The 12,932-nt window shown below is 34.2% G+C and overlaps 2 protein-coding genes and 1 long non-coding RNA gene across 3 annotated transcripts; all 3 read right to left on the bottom strand.

The window, feature by feature from the left end:
• On the bottom strand, window positions 1-1,149 carry LOC104790812 (uncharacterized). The gene is made up of 3 exons (XR_768821.3): window positions 613-1,149; window positions 435-512; window positions 1-339 (listed from the first exon to the last, which is right to left on the bottom strand). It is a non-coding gene; the product is annotated as an uncharacterized LOC104790812 (long non-coding RNA).
• Window positions 1,150-1,881: 732 nt separating this feature from the next.
• Window positions 1,882-4,722, bottom strand: LOC104790811 (mitochondrial hydrolase YKR070W). The gene is made up of 12 exons (XM_010516594.3): window positions 4,551-4,722; window positions 4,359-4,462; window positions 4,199-4,234; window positions 4,008-4,081; window positions 3,842-3,882; window positions 3,565-3,636; window positions 3,283-3,469; window positions 2,878-2,973; window positions 2,728-2,795; window positions 2,378-2,564; window positions 2,184-2,267; window positions 1,882-2,090 (listed from the first exon to the last, which is right to left on the bottom strand). Exons 1-12 carry the CDS (start codon window positions 4,655-4,657, stop codon window positions 2,019-2,021), a joined length of 1,128 nt encoding a protein of 375 aa, XP_010514896.1. The 5' UTR covers window positions 4,658-4,722; the 3' UTR covers window positions 1,882-2,018.
• A 5,627-nt stretch (window positions 4,723-10,349) lies between these two features.
• Window positions 10,350-12,242, bottom strand: LOC147942563 (uncharacterized). Its single transcript, XM_087456117.1, has 3 exons — window positions 12,098-12,242; window positions 10,722-10,951; window positions 10,350-10,601 (listed from the first exon to the last, which is right to left on the bottom strand). Exons 1-3 carry the CDS (start codon window positions 12,240-12,242, stop codon window positions 10,350-10,352), a joined length of 627 nt encoding a protein of 208 aa, XP_087312243.1.
• Window positions 12,243-12,932: the final 690 nt, after the last annotated feature.

Below are 12,932 nucleotides of genomic sequence, written 5' to 3'. Positions count from 1 at the left end.
GACACAATAGTTTTTTATTTAAACAAGAACAAGTAGAAAGGATACACAACCTTCTACGACGCAACCAACAACACATAGACAAACTGAATATTGCAAAACATAAATTAACCAGAAATAGTATTAGCTAACACAAGAGTCTAGCTTTTATTGTCATATAGAGTGACAATTATTGAAAACAGGGAAATCAACAATTTGAACACATGGATGTGGTATCTTTGCTTTGTGGATATCCTCTAGTTTACGCAATTTCAAGTGCAGGCTTCACAAAGCCCTTGGTGCAGAGAATAGAACATGCCTTGGTACATTTTTCAACGGCTCCACCCACAATTTCACTAGCATCTAGTCACCAAAACAAGATCAGAATAAATTATTAATTAATTATTTTTTCTAACAACAAAAATAATAATAATAATAATCTTGGGGAGTCTATTTACCAGAGTTCCTGCGAGTAGTCATGGCAATGCACACAGAGGAAGCACACCCTAGCTTGCAGTATTCATTGACAGCATCACCTTGAGTCACAAATCAAAATCCATGCAACTTGCATCAAAATTGGAATCCATCTATGCAACGAATAAATAGCAAAATACTAGGAAAAAAAAAACAATTTACCTGAGTTCTCGAGACGCTTGTAAATAGAGCCTGAAGGGCATCGACCATTATCAGAAACTTTTGTGCAACCAGTGGAAAATAAGCAAGCGAACTGGGGGATTGTGGGGGTATAATCGCAGATAGTATAAGCAGTTCTAGCATTCTGGGACGGGCATCAGATCTTTGCTTCAACTTGAATTTGCACCATGAGCAGACTCATCATGAGCACAGTCATGAGCATAGCTGCAAATTTGCCTTCCATCTTACAATTGATGACTTGTTTGGTTACAAAATGTAAGTAGAGAAAACACTAACAATTATAATTAATTAAGCTTTTATTGATGAAATGATGATAAAACAAGACTTGCATAAATACTGGTTCTTCTACAATATGCCACCACAAAATTCGTTTGAGACCATTATCACATGTTTTAAACAAACTGGATTGACCACCCAATCACATGATATTTTGTTGATTGAGGAGGAGAAGACAAAATACGCAATCACATGATATTTTGTTGGTTGAGGAGGAGAAGACAAAATATTAGGTAGTGATCCAATTAGTACTTTTTGGTGCAAACGTGTTTTTAAGTTTCTTCGTTTTAACCAACTCTCTTGTGGCTGTGGTCTGTGGAGGTTGGTATTTGAATATTTTGTTGGGACCAACAGGCAACATGAACGTTACGTTATCTTCTCTCTTTCTTTTTTTGGGAATCAATCTATCTTCTCTAGTAAGAATTATGCTCATTACGTGAAAATCCATATGGATTAATGTTTGTTTGTGCATAATACGAAAATTACCAGCTGTCAAAGCATACACTTAGAAAAACATAAGGCTATAGAGAAGAAGGCCAGGATTTGCAGTTTTGAGCAGCCCTAATGATCGGTGAACGAAATCAGCCAACTCCACATATTTCTCGACCACCACGACCCATCTTCCCTTGGCCTCCTTGGACAAGGATGGTCAATTCCATCTCTTGTTTAGCCTTTTCAGAAGGTTTGAGGAGTCGATCAGCCTCTTTGGGTTCTTTAATAATAATGTTGCTTTGTAATCACAAATGCAGTTCTACGTAAGATTCAACCAAATTTTATGCAAGATATGGTCAGAAAAGGTTCATCATTTGAAAATTAATATTGTTAAAATCAGTGAAGAGATACGATGATCAGGGCCTTAGTTACCCAACTTGATACAAAAATAATGACTTTTCGATTTAGTAACGTAATCACTCACTCTCGTGAAGACCTCAATATGTTAAAAGTTGAATAAAATCTTAAACAGTCGAGAAACCATTGGTGCAAAATAATGACTTCTCGATTCAATAATGTTCACTACTTTGGCCAATATGTTAAAAATTGATAAAATCTTTAATCGTCAGTAAATAAATACTTGGGACTGGCCAGAAAAAAATGAGAGTGACCTTAACTCATCAAAGTAAGCTTTGCTTCTTGGACTCTCTTGTCAAAATGAAATCAACTGCTTCCTCGACGGTGTCAACTACCTGAAGAAGTTAAACAGTTTCGCATGAACATTAACTCGCGGAAATAATAATTACCTTCTTCTGAAGGTTAAGTGATGATGTTGCTTTGCTTACCAGATCAGCAGGAAACTCAGCATGGTTATCTTTCCCTTTGAAAACTCCTGTTCTTGTTAAGATTGAGAACCAAGGACTCCCGGCCTGTCGCACAGAGTTACGTTTACCAGATTACTAATGGTTTAAGGTAAAGATTAGAGGAATGTTTTATGGCGAGATGACCAACTCTAGTCTTGAGAGAAAGAGCACAAAACCTGTCGTGCGCCTCTGATGTCGATTTTAGGGTTGTCCCCGATCATATATAGTGTTCTGAAGTGGTGACTTCCTTCGGTTGAAGAATGACGGGATGTAGCTATTTCTTTCAGAACATCTTCTGCATTCTTGAACACAAATGGATTTGGTTTGCCAAAAGATGTGTACTCGAGAGGGTTATCATGGATTCTGCAAGTATGTATAATATATCCAACGTCAATCATGCAAAACAGAATTGGACAAATGAGGACAAAATATCACATTTATTATGCCTTTTTACAGAATAGTCTCGTGTTTCCTGAAAGATGTTCAGTTTCATATGGAAGGTGTGTGCTTGATTGGGTATTATTACCTGTTGAAGATTGATTCTAATGCTATTCTAAAAGCTCCCATGCCAAGACGTTCAGTAGGAAACGCAGTCTGCCTTTGTTTCACAATTTATTAGTATCCCATATAGTAGCATTTCAAAAGAATGGAGACATAAGAACGGATTCACCAGAACCTGGTAGTCTAAATCGTCACTGGCAAAGTACAAATGAGGTTGAGGTCCAATTTCTTTCCCAGGAAGCCCTCCAGTTCGTAAAATGTCACAAAGAACCTGACCAAAAGATTCAATCAGTATTTTATAACTGTGAGCACCAAAACTTCTAACGTATGTCTGCTGCGGTGCTGCCCCAACAAAAACTATCAGAATCTAGTGCCACACCATTAACAATGTGTTTTATATCTTTTTTTCCACATAACCGTGAAGCCAGTGATATGAAACTACAAACCTCTACCTTGCCATAATTATTACGATGTGTACTAATGATATTTTTTTCTCAACCAAAAGAATGTATAAGATGTGTGAAGCAGGAATCTGAAGAAGAAAATAATGTAATTTGAACCACAAAGGGGAATGAGAAACCTGGATGTCTCGGCTCCAATCGACTGGATCACTAACTATAAATGCTGCCTGAACTCTTTGGGATAGAAAATTTTCTCTTGATCTAAGCTCCTTGTGACCATCCTGCCCAATCATCATTTTCTTATATGGCGCCAAGGGATCAATGTTGTCAAAGTAAGAGGCATATTCGTCCATTGAAATGACGTTTCTGAAAACACATGCACATATATAATATGATCACCTGAATAGTAAAGCACAAACAAACGAAAATCAGAAAACTCAAGAACGATCCCTGGAACTTACTTGAAACCATAATTAGACATCACCGCGGCAGGTTCCCCTTTTCCAGCTGCAACAACGAGCTCATTTCCAAACCTGGTCCAAGCAGTCATTAAACAGCTTTATGACAAAACCAAGGAATAGAAGTGACAAAATCCAAGGCTTATTGGTTTGCAAAGTCATGTGCCCTATGTACAAATTGATTATTCATGCTGTAACTGATTAACCTCTTTAAAAATAGTTGAGGTTTAAAATGTAAGGCCAAATGTTGCAATACGGTTTAATCTACATGTAACTTTACCTGTTCACTAGCTTCCGAAAAGGTGAGTGTCCTTGTAACATCTACAACATGAACATGTCGACGAAATTTACATCAAAACCGTCACAATTTACTCAAACTAGCTTGCTTATTACCGTAACACTAACAGAAAGATAATAGAAATGAAGTGATGTGACAAGGTTTCAACCTGCAACGGAGAAACATTAACACCTAACAAATGACTCATCTCAGAGGCCCGTTTAGATTCAGGCAAGCCACCTCCTGCCATAACCAATAGAAATAGGTAACGTAAGCTAATTCACTCTGATAATTTTTTGAGACAGTCCAAAATAAGAAGGGTCTCTTCAAGAATCTATTTTTATAGTTAAAGGCTCTCACCATTAGTCAAGAATAAGAAAGGTATCTTCAAAGCACCTGCAAAAGAAACCTCAAAACTCATCAAAGGCAGATACAACTCTACACAAAAATCTAGCACAGTTCCAAAAGTACTAAGCAATAGCAGCTTCTATAAATCAATCACGCAAGAGAGAGTGTAAACCGGAATCATCGTAGAGTCGTCGGAGAGCACCAGGGGAGCCACCGACGGGAGAGGAACCGAGAAGAATAACTCCATCGATATCGAACGCAATGCCAAAAGACGAGCTGTGTTTTTGTTTTGGGGTCAGAAACAGGTGAAAGAGAGGCAATGATGGAATAACGCAGCAGCGGGAGAGGAGAGAGGAGAACTCACCGAGTCGATTCCGGTGAGATGATGTTAGAGAAGGAACGAGACTGTGATCGGAGATTAAAATCTCGCCGCCGCAGCCAGTTTCTAGCTAAGATTCGGAGATGATTCATTTTTTTTTTACCGAATCTAAAAAGCCGGCGGCGAATAATAATAAAACATTTGGGAGACCCTCTCTTTAATAATAACAGTTTAGGCCATATACTTATATTTATTACTACATTCGATTTCAAATTCTTACTATATTCAATTTCACCCCTCATTTTAGATCAGGTTTGTTTGACATTCATATAAATCATATACTAGGTGCTTCCCTACGTAACGCGTGGGTTGTGTGGTATAGTTGACACTTTCTTATTTTTTTTTGGTCTTTTTCGTTTTCTCTTTTGTATTATTTCTTTTTAATTAGGCATATACGGGCTTTGCAGTCACTTGTATTTATACATTATATGTTTATAACATTTCGTTTAAATGTGTACAATTGTGGTATTTATTTTTTATGAATTATGAGGATGTTGTTTTTTGCTTTTGAGGATCCAATTTTATCATTGACTAATATTGTTTCCCATATATTTATTGTATTTTAGATTTTCTAATTAATTGCTTATGTAAACCCTTCATACGTTGATGTTGCAATAATAAGTTATTTTTTATAAATAATTATCTTTCGTGTAAGTGATTATGTTTGTATGCCCATGTTTTGGTATCGTTTCTGTTTTTCTTTAGTTGGCTTTGAAACCAATTTTGAGTTAAACAAATAATGAGTTGAATTATGATGTTAATAAGTAATTTAAAGTTCTCCAACTTGAGAAATGGAGTTCAAGTTAAGATATGGAATCCAACAGTGAGTGATTATGATTATTGGGTGTACATATTTGGATTTTGTTGGTTTGAGATGTCGAGATTACATTTGGATGTGGTAATATATTTGCGAGAATATTTCATCGGTATTACTCGTATTGTGTGGTTGAGCAATGCACTTGCGATACTTAAATGGGAATCTATCAACACGAGAGGATCAAGCACTTGGGACATGTTGAAGAGAAGTACAAAGACGTCTACATATTTTAGAAAGACCGTGGTATAGAAGCTTTGGTGCCACTATGTCTACAATCCAGAATTAGATTTGGACACATCGGGTTTAATGTTACGTTTTATGAAAAGAAGTGTCAGCCAAAAGTTGCTACATACAATTCGTATTAAAGAAAAATCAAATATGAATTTGGATAATAACAGATCTTTAGATCGGTTAGCGAGTAAGACTACTCTACGGAAAGCATCGTCAAAATCCATTATGCTGTATTTTTCTTAGTGTATGACATATACCTCTGCGTATGTAATAACCGTGTTACAATAATTATGTATGTCTTTGTGATAACTCTTTGATTTAAATGAAATTTGTTTTTTGACGAAAACAAATTTATGTATATATATTGTATATATGTGACTATAAGTTTAGCTAACTAAAAAATTCTGTAATATTTAAATATAATCTTGAACATATATATATATATATTATCTGTGGGAGGAATGTATGGAATATTGGATAGAAGTTATTTTTGAGTTAAATGACATTTTATGCCTTTAAAGTGAATTAAATATTAAGAAATTTTTATATGTGTCTTGACTTTTTTAAAAAGGAATACCAAGTGTTTCTTTCCAAATTTGAGGTGACATAGTATTTTAGTTTTCTTATATGATTTTATGAACTTCACTGTAAAGGTTTTTCAAAGTAATAAGTACACTCACACTGATTGAATTATAAAATTTGGAGAAATGTTAAAACCAACATATGTGAATTTAAATTTAACTATGCAAATTTAAAAAAATAAATATGAATAGATTAGAAAGGCAAGAAATATATAAGAAATATTTAATTTTTAAATAAATAAAATAAAAATTGAAAACAATGTTAAATATATATGACACTTTCTAAATTAAAATATAGAATCAAACTCTTACAAGTTACAACAGATATGAGATATAACAACATTTGATATTGGGGGGATAGGAGGAGAGAATGATTACTATAAGATGATAATCCAAATTAGATAATGGAGATGAATCTTTAAAAAATAGAACAATGTAAAATAAATATATAATACTTTCTAAATTAAAATATAGAATCAAACTCTTACAACACATGAGATATAACAACATTTGATATTGGTGGGAGAGGAGGAGAGAATGATTACTTATAAGATAATAATCCAAATTAGATAATGGAGATTAATCTTTTAAAATAAGAACAATGTAAAATATATATCATGTAGTCTCTAAAATTAAAATTTAGCATTAATAATTTACATTGATATTTCATTTGTTTTTTACAACCCATACAAAAAAAATAAGAAATCAAAAATAAAAAAAAATAAAAACGAAAGTGATTTGAGGTATTGTAGAAGAGAATGAGAGAATGTGAAAATGAGATAGTAAAAGAATGCCAATATGAGAGAATGAGAGATTGATAGAATGCTTATTTATATGATAAGAAATAATGGAAGTTACATTTAGAATTATGGACTTACAGTAGTAATTTATTGTGTTTGAATAAAATTGAGTGGTGGAATATAATTAATGCATAATTTATTTTATTTTCAGTTATAATTTTATTTTAATGTGTGAGTTAAATGTATTGTGTTTATTGGGTCTTAAATATTGTTTAAAGCAATTAAAAAGCAAAGAAAAAATAACAAAAATTAGAAAACATTAAATGAAAATCAACCAATAAAGAGAGACCAAAATCTTACTTTTTTTTGTGCACCACCAAAACCTTACTTATATATATATATGATATATTGCTTTAAACTTTGAAAGGAGAAATACATTATATACAATAATTTTACATGAGAAATATATTAGTTTAGCCAACCAAAATAATAAAAAAATATTAAAATTTAACCAAAAACATTTTCTTTTGAAAGATAAATAAGTTAGAAGGAGGAATGAATTAATGTACAATTATTGGATAGGAGTTACATTTGAATTAAATGGAGTTACATGCCTTTCATTATAAATAAATATTTTAATTTTTATAACCTAAAATAAAAGGAATACCAAGTGGCCGAATCAAAATTCACATGATTTGGTTGTTTGTTGATATAAACTCAATACTTACATATAATATTTCAAAATAAAAATATTACTTTTGAAGTGAGATACTAAATTAGTTTTCTTATAAAAAATTATATGAACTTCAATCTAAATAATTTTTAAAACCCCAAGGATAACTTATCTTTTTTTTGTTTTTTACCGAATCTAAGAGGCGGGCGGCGAATAGTAATAAAACATTTAAGAGACCTTCTCTTTAGTAATAACAGTTTAAGCCATATACTTATATTTATTACTACATTCGATTTCAAATTCTTACTATATTCAATTTCACCCCTCATTTTACATCAGGTTTGTTTGACATTAATATAAATCATATATTTACATATCCAAATTAGAATTAAATAAAATCAAAACAGGTAAATCTTTTTTTAATAAACATCTGTATTTTACAAATATACAAAACTCTTTACATTCACCCCCCCCCCCCCCCCAAAAAAAGAACTTTATACAACACAGTAAATTAAATTCTCGTTTATTTACTCCTAAAAAGTTTATATATAAAGTAACAACACATATTCAGAAGAACTGGAAGCTAACAGTTACATTACATTATATACAAGATTCTCAAATTAATTTTGAAGATCTTACGATAATAAATTTTGTAGAAGATGAATCTGACATAAAGATCAGACACTGCAGTTCAAGTGGCGGCTTAGTTACTAGTTAGCATCCTCTCTTGTTGTTGTTGTTGTTGTTACTGCTCTGTGTCCATGATCTTGATTTGACCTCTCTTTGGAAGCAGTGTGGTGGAGGACGTTGAACCGATTAGATCGCGAGCGATCATAATCTTGATTTGGCCTCTTTTTGGAGGAACGGTTTGTTCCTCTCTTCTACAGCTGCAAGAAAATAGAAGCAGAGACTGAGGCTTAGTTAAATAGGCCCACGTGGTCGTAATAGTATCTTTTTTTTTTTGTGCAACAGGTCGTAATAGTATCTAAGATATATAAATATGGGAAAATCGTTTTTTATACCCCACAAAAGCCCTGTGTTGAATTCATACATTTGACTATTGATTTGGCCTAAACATACATTATGTTTCTGAATATTTGAATTTCGTACCCCAACTTCGAAATCAATACTCCAAGTATAATTGTTGTGCCATAACATACAAAACCGTATTTATCGACTAACTCTGTTAAGCTTCCGTTTAATCGTTCTGACGTGGATTCCACGTGTGTGTAGTGGTTCAAACGACGTCGTTTTGGGAAAACTGAGAAACTAAAATTTTGACTAAAACGACGTCGTTTTTTATTTCTCTCCCAATTCTCTCTTCCTCTCTCCTGAAACTCTCTCTCGCGGCGGAGGAACCCTAGAATTTGGGCGTTTTCAATTTCGAGTCGATCTGAAGTAACACACACACACACATCGCCAATCAGTCGTACCTGGAGTTCCAAACCGGTAATTTTCGAAAAATCATTTATGAAATTCCTCATAGTTCATCGATTGATTGGCGATGTGTGTGTGTTAGAGAAAATACTTAACCAAACCGTGTATGATTGTGTGTGTGTGTGTGTTAGAGAAAATCATTTACCAAACCGTGTATGATTGTGTGTGTGTGTGTGTGTGTTAGAGAAAATCTTGGTTTTGAACAACATTTGGTTTTGTTTTTGTAGACCTGAAGATCCAATTTTCATAATTTACTATAATGGAAAGTTTGAAGTCGCCAATGGTGCTGCGATTGCATATGTTGGAGGCGAGACTCATAGTCTTGAATGCAAGGCGGAGACAATATTTACAAACATGGTGGAGTCGATTGGGTTTTCTATGGTTGGGCAAAGGATATGGTTTAAATACCCCTACGAGATGTTCTCAGAGTTGAAGTTGTTGTATGGTGGATCCGATAATTTCCAGAGAATGTGTTCAGCTGCGCTGTGGACAAGATCAATAGAACTCTATGTGGAGAAGGATGAGATTTCTAATGATGGAGCTGGTGAAGAAGAACACAATGATGATGAAGCTGGTGGATATGGAGTCAATGATGGTGGAGATGGTGGAGATAGTGAAGGCAACGATAGAGCTTGGTCTGCTAGAGGTGGTGATGAGGAGGATTGTTTCGGTAGAGGAGATGATGATGAGGAAGATGATGCTTGTGATTCTGAGGCCACTCCTCAGAATTCAGATGATGAGGATGGTGGATCCGAAAAACACCTTAGGTACAAAAAAAGCAGTGGAGAGATAAGATTGGGGCAGGTATTTGACAGCATACTTTTGTTCAAAGAAAAGCACCTTTGTAGAAGATGTCGCTCCACCAAAGAAGATTAAAATTAGCAGAGCAGGAATTACTTTGCGTTGTGCTAACTGTAGCATGGTAGGACATAACACAAGAAGTTGTCCTAATATTGGGGTCCATCGCTATAAGCCAAGGAAAACACAAGGGGAAGGTCCAAGTCAAGCAAGTCAAGCAAGTCAACCAAGCCAATCAAGCCAACCATCACAGATTTCACTTGCTGATTAGTTGTTTTATAGCTTATGATTAGGATGATTCAAAGTTTTAGGATCATGTTGTTTGGATGGAATGTTTAGGATGATGGTTTTTTGGTATATGGTTTAAGATGTGGATGCTTGTTTTTTGGCTACTTATTGAATCGGATGTTGTTTAATACTTTGTCATCTAAATGGAATCATCTAAAACAACACTCTTTATAGCATTTTAGCTCCATTACCATTACATAAACGGGTTTTGCTTATTGCTTAAAAGATTAAAGCATATACAACAAACATGACTACACTACACACAATCAAATTTTTGAAGCTACATAATGCTTGAATCTCTTTCTCACAACAAACGATCATGGCTTTGAGTTCTCCAATCTCCTTCTCACATCCTTGTGCAATAGCTTCACAACAAACGATCATGGATTTGAGTTCTCCAATCTCCTTCTCACATCCTTGTGCAACAGCTTCACAACAAACGATCATGGCTTTGAGTTCTCCAATCTCCTTCTCACATCCTTGTGCAACAGCTTTTATGCCTTCTGTTTCACTTCCATTGCTATTCATTGCTAGACTCTTCATCTCAGCTTCCACATCATGTAAGCCTTTCTCTAAGCTTCCCACATCTACTTGTATCTTCTCAACAACACTCTCAACCTCTTCCATCTCTTCCACCATAGATAAATCAGTCCATTTGAACAAATGACCACTATTCTCCTTTGAGCCATAAGGACAACAATAAAATATCCTCCCTAGATTCTTCAATGTTTCTGAAGTCTTGATTACAGACACTGCACCACATCTACATTTTCTAGGTATCCCTCTTTCTTGTCCACGACGACTGTAGCTCTCTTTCAACCCTTAGCCAAATTCCCAAATCAAAATTCGCATATTATCGAAATTGAATAAATAAAATCAACCAAAACACAAATTATTACTTACCAGAACTAGATGATGAATACATTGGATGCAACTACTTCAGATCGACTTGAAATTGAAAACGCCCAAATTCTAGGTTTCCTCCGCCGCGAGAGAGAGTTTCGGGAGAGAGGAAGAGAGAATTGGGAGAGAAATAAAAAACGACGTTGTTTTGGTCAAAATTTTAGTTTCTCAGTTTTCCCAAAACGACGTTGTTTGGACCACTCCACACACGTGGAATCCACGTCAGAACGATTAAACGGAAGCTTAACAGAGTTACTCGATAAACACGGTTTTGTATGTTATGGCACAACAATTACACTTGGGGTATTGATTTCCAAGTTGGGGTACGGAATTCAAATATTCAGAAACATAATGTATGTTTAGGCCAAATTAATAGTCAAATGTATGAATTCAACACAGGGCTATTGTGGGGGTATGAAAAAGCCGTTTTTCCTATAAATATGTCTCCAAAAAGAAAAGATATCAAAAGAGTGAAGCAGAGAAGAAGCCAATTGAGAGATACACGATGAAACTACAGAGAGACTGAGGCTTAGTTAAATAGGCCCACATGACTCCCAGAGTCACAGACCAGTTCTTTTCATGACCAATTCTTTTAACTTGCAGAGCAAGCTACGTAGGGATAATTTTGGTATAATTAACATGTGTGATCTAGGGGGCAATGAAAGGTTTTATTATTGGTTAATAGATGTGGCAATGGAGAGATACGTCTGAATGTATGTTAGTCACTTTCGTAAACGCGCTACTAAAATCGTTGTCGTTGACTTACTGTTCATAAGACCGTGGGTTTTACAATTTATCCTTAATAGATGTAAACAATTTTTAATTAACAATTTTACAATAATTAAAGCCAATATGTCTAGACCATATTCAGACATGAGACAGTATTCGTAACTCTCCATATGTATATTATTATTACAACAAATATTTTATAAGCTAGCCAACCAAAACTTTTTACATAAATGATGATCTCAGATTACAATAATGCATCTTACAAAGTACTATGTACATATAAGTAACATTCAAAACAATCCAAAAAAAGGAAGCTATGTTACATAATTATTTACAATCTTGCTGCCTCTTCAAAAGTGAAACGAACGAAGTCATGGATTTGAGGAGTTTGCGCACGATCATAGTCTTGACCTGTCCTCTTCTCGGAGGAAACCATTGCTTAGTTCTCCTAGAGCTGTTGTTGGGAGACAATAACTCCATTATTTTAAATATATGTCGAAAGTGAGAACTTTGAAAGAGAGACTAGAGGGAGTGAGGTGATCTGAAAGTGAGAAAGTGTTATTTATAGAGACAGAAGAGAAAGAGTTTTGGTTTGGTTTTCCCTTGGTCGCCAAGCAACAATTTTTTATGGTCAGGGAATATTTTTTGGTTATTATAAGTGAACGTGTGGGAGAAGCATATTTGATAATAATACAAATATACATATATTCTCGTAAGATATATACACAGCAACAATAAACAGATTCGTAACGAATAATGTTTGTAAACAATTAAACTGATGTATTGATGTGAGATATGATTTTTAAAAAGTAACTTGCAGTAGAGTTTAAGTGGTATTAATTAAGAGTACATTACTTAACTTTTATAATGCCGTTTGGATTGAATAATTCAGCTTTTTTTGTTTATAAATAAATCTATCCGAACGAATTTATTCATCAAAACGAAAAACATCTTACGGGCAACGTATGTATATGTTGTATATTGACAAAAAGAAATATTATATAAGCTGCAAAAAAAACAAATGTTAGTCTAATTTATTCATTGAGATATTATTTTGTAGATTTGTAATCTCAATATCAACTATAGTAAGGTGAACACATTCAACTTGAGTGCTGTGGTCACTTTCAGATATGGGACCACTGACCCAAAATGTTGGCTTTGGTTCAACAT

Source organism: Camelina sativa, chromosome 6, assembly GCF_030686135.1.
Source record: "Camelina sativa cultivar CO46 ecotype springtype chromosome 6, ASM3068613v1".
Lineage (NCBI taxonomy): Eukaryota > Viridiplantae > Streptophyta > Magnoliopsida > Brassicales > Brassicaceae > Camelina > Camelina sativa.
The sequence above is the reverse complement of the archived record's forward strand: the minus strand, read 5'-3'. Positions and strand labels throughout refer to the sequence as shown.

What these genes read in the sequence shown, in the direction of transcription:
- LOC104790811 (XM_010516594.3), bottom strand. Translation starts at nt 4,657, where the DNA reads ATGAATCATCTCCGAATCTTAGCTAGAAACTGGCTGCGGCGGCGAGAT. An exon ending in TTTCGGAAGCTAGTGAACAG is followed by an intron (nt 3,637 to 3,841) that starts GTAAAGTTACAT and finishes TGCTTGGACCAG; the next exon opens with GTTTGGAAATGAGCTCGTTG. An exon ending in ATTGGAGCCGAGACATCCAG is followed by an intron (nt 2,974 to 3,282) that starts GTTTCTCATTCC and finishes TCTTTTGGTCAG; the next exon opens with GTTCTTTGTGACATTTTACG.
- LOC147942563 (XM_087456117.1), bottom strand. Translation starts at nt 12,242, where the DNA reads ATGGAGTTATTGTCTCCCAACAACAGCTCTAGGAGAACTAAGCAATGG. An exon ending in TTTGAAGAGGCAGCAAGATT is followed by an intron (nt 10,952 to 12,097) that starts GTAAATAATTAT and finishes AATTTGGCTAAG; the next exon opens with GGTTGAAAGAGAGCTACAGT. An exon ending in GTGTTGTTGAGAAGATACAA is followed by an intron (nt 10,602 to 10,721) that starts GTAGATGTGGGA and finishes CAAGGATGTGAG; the next exon opens with AAGGAGATTGGAGAACTCAA.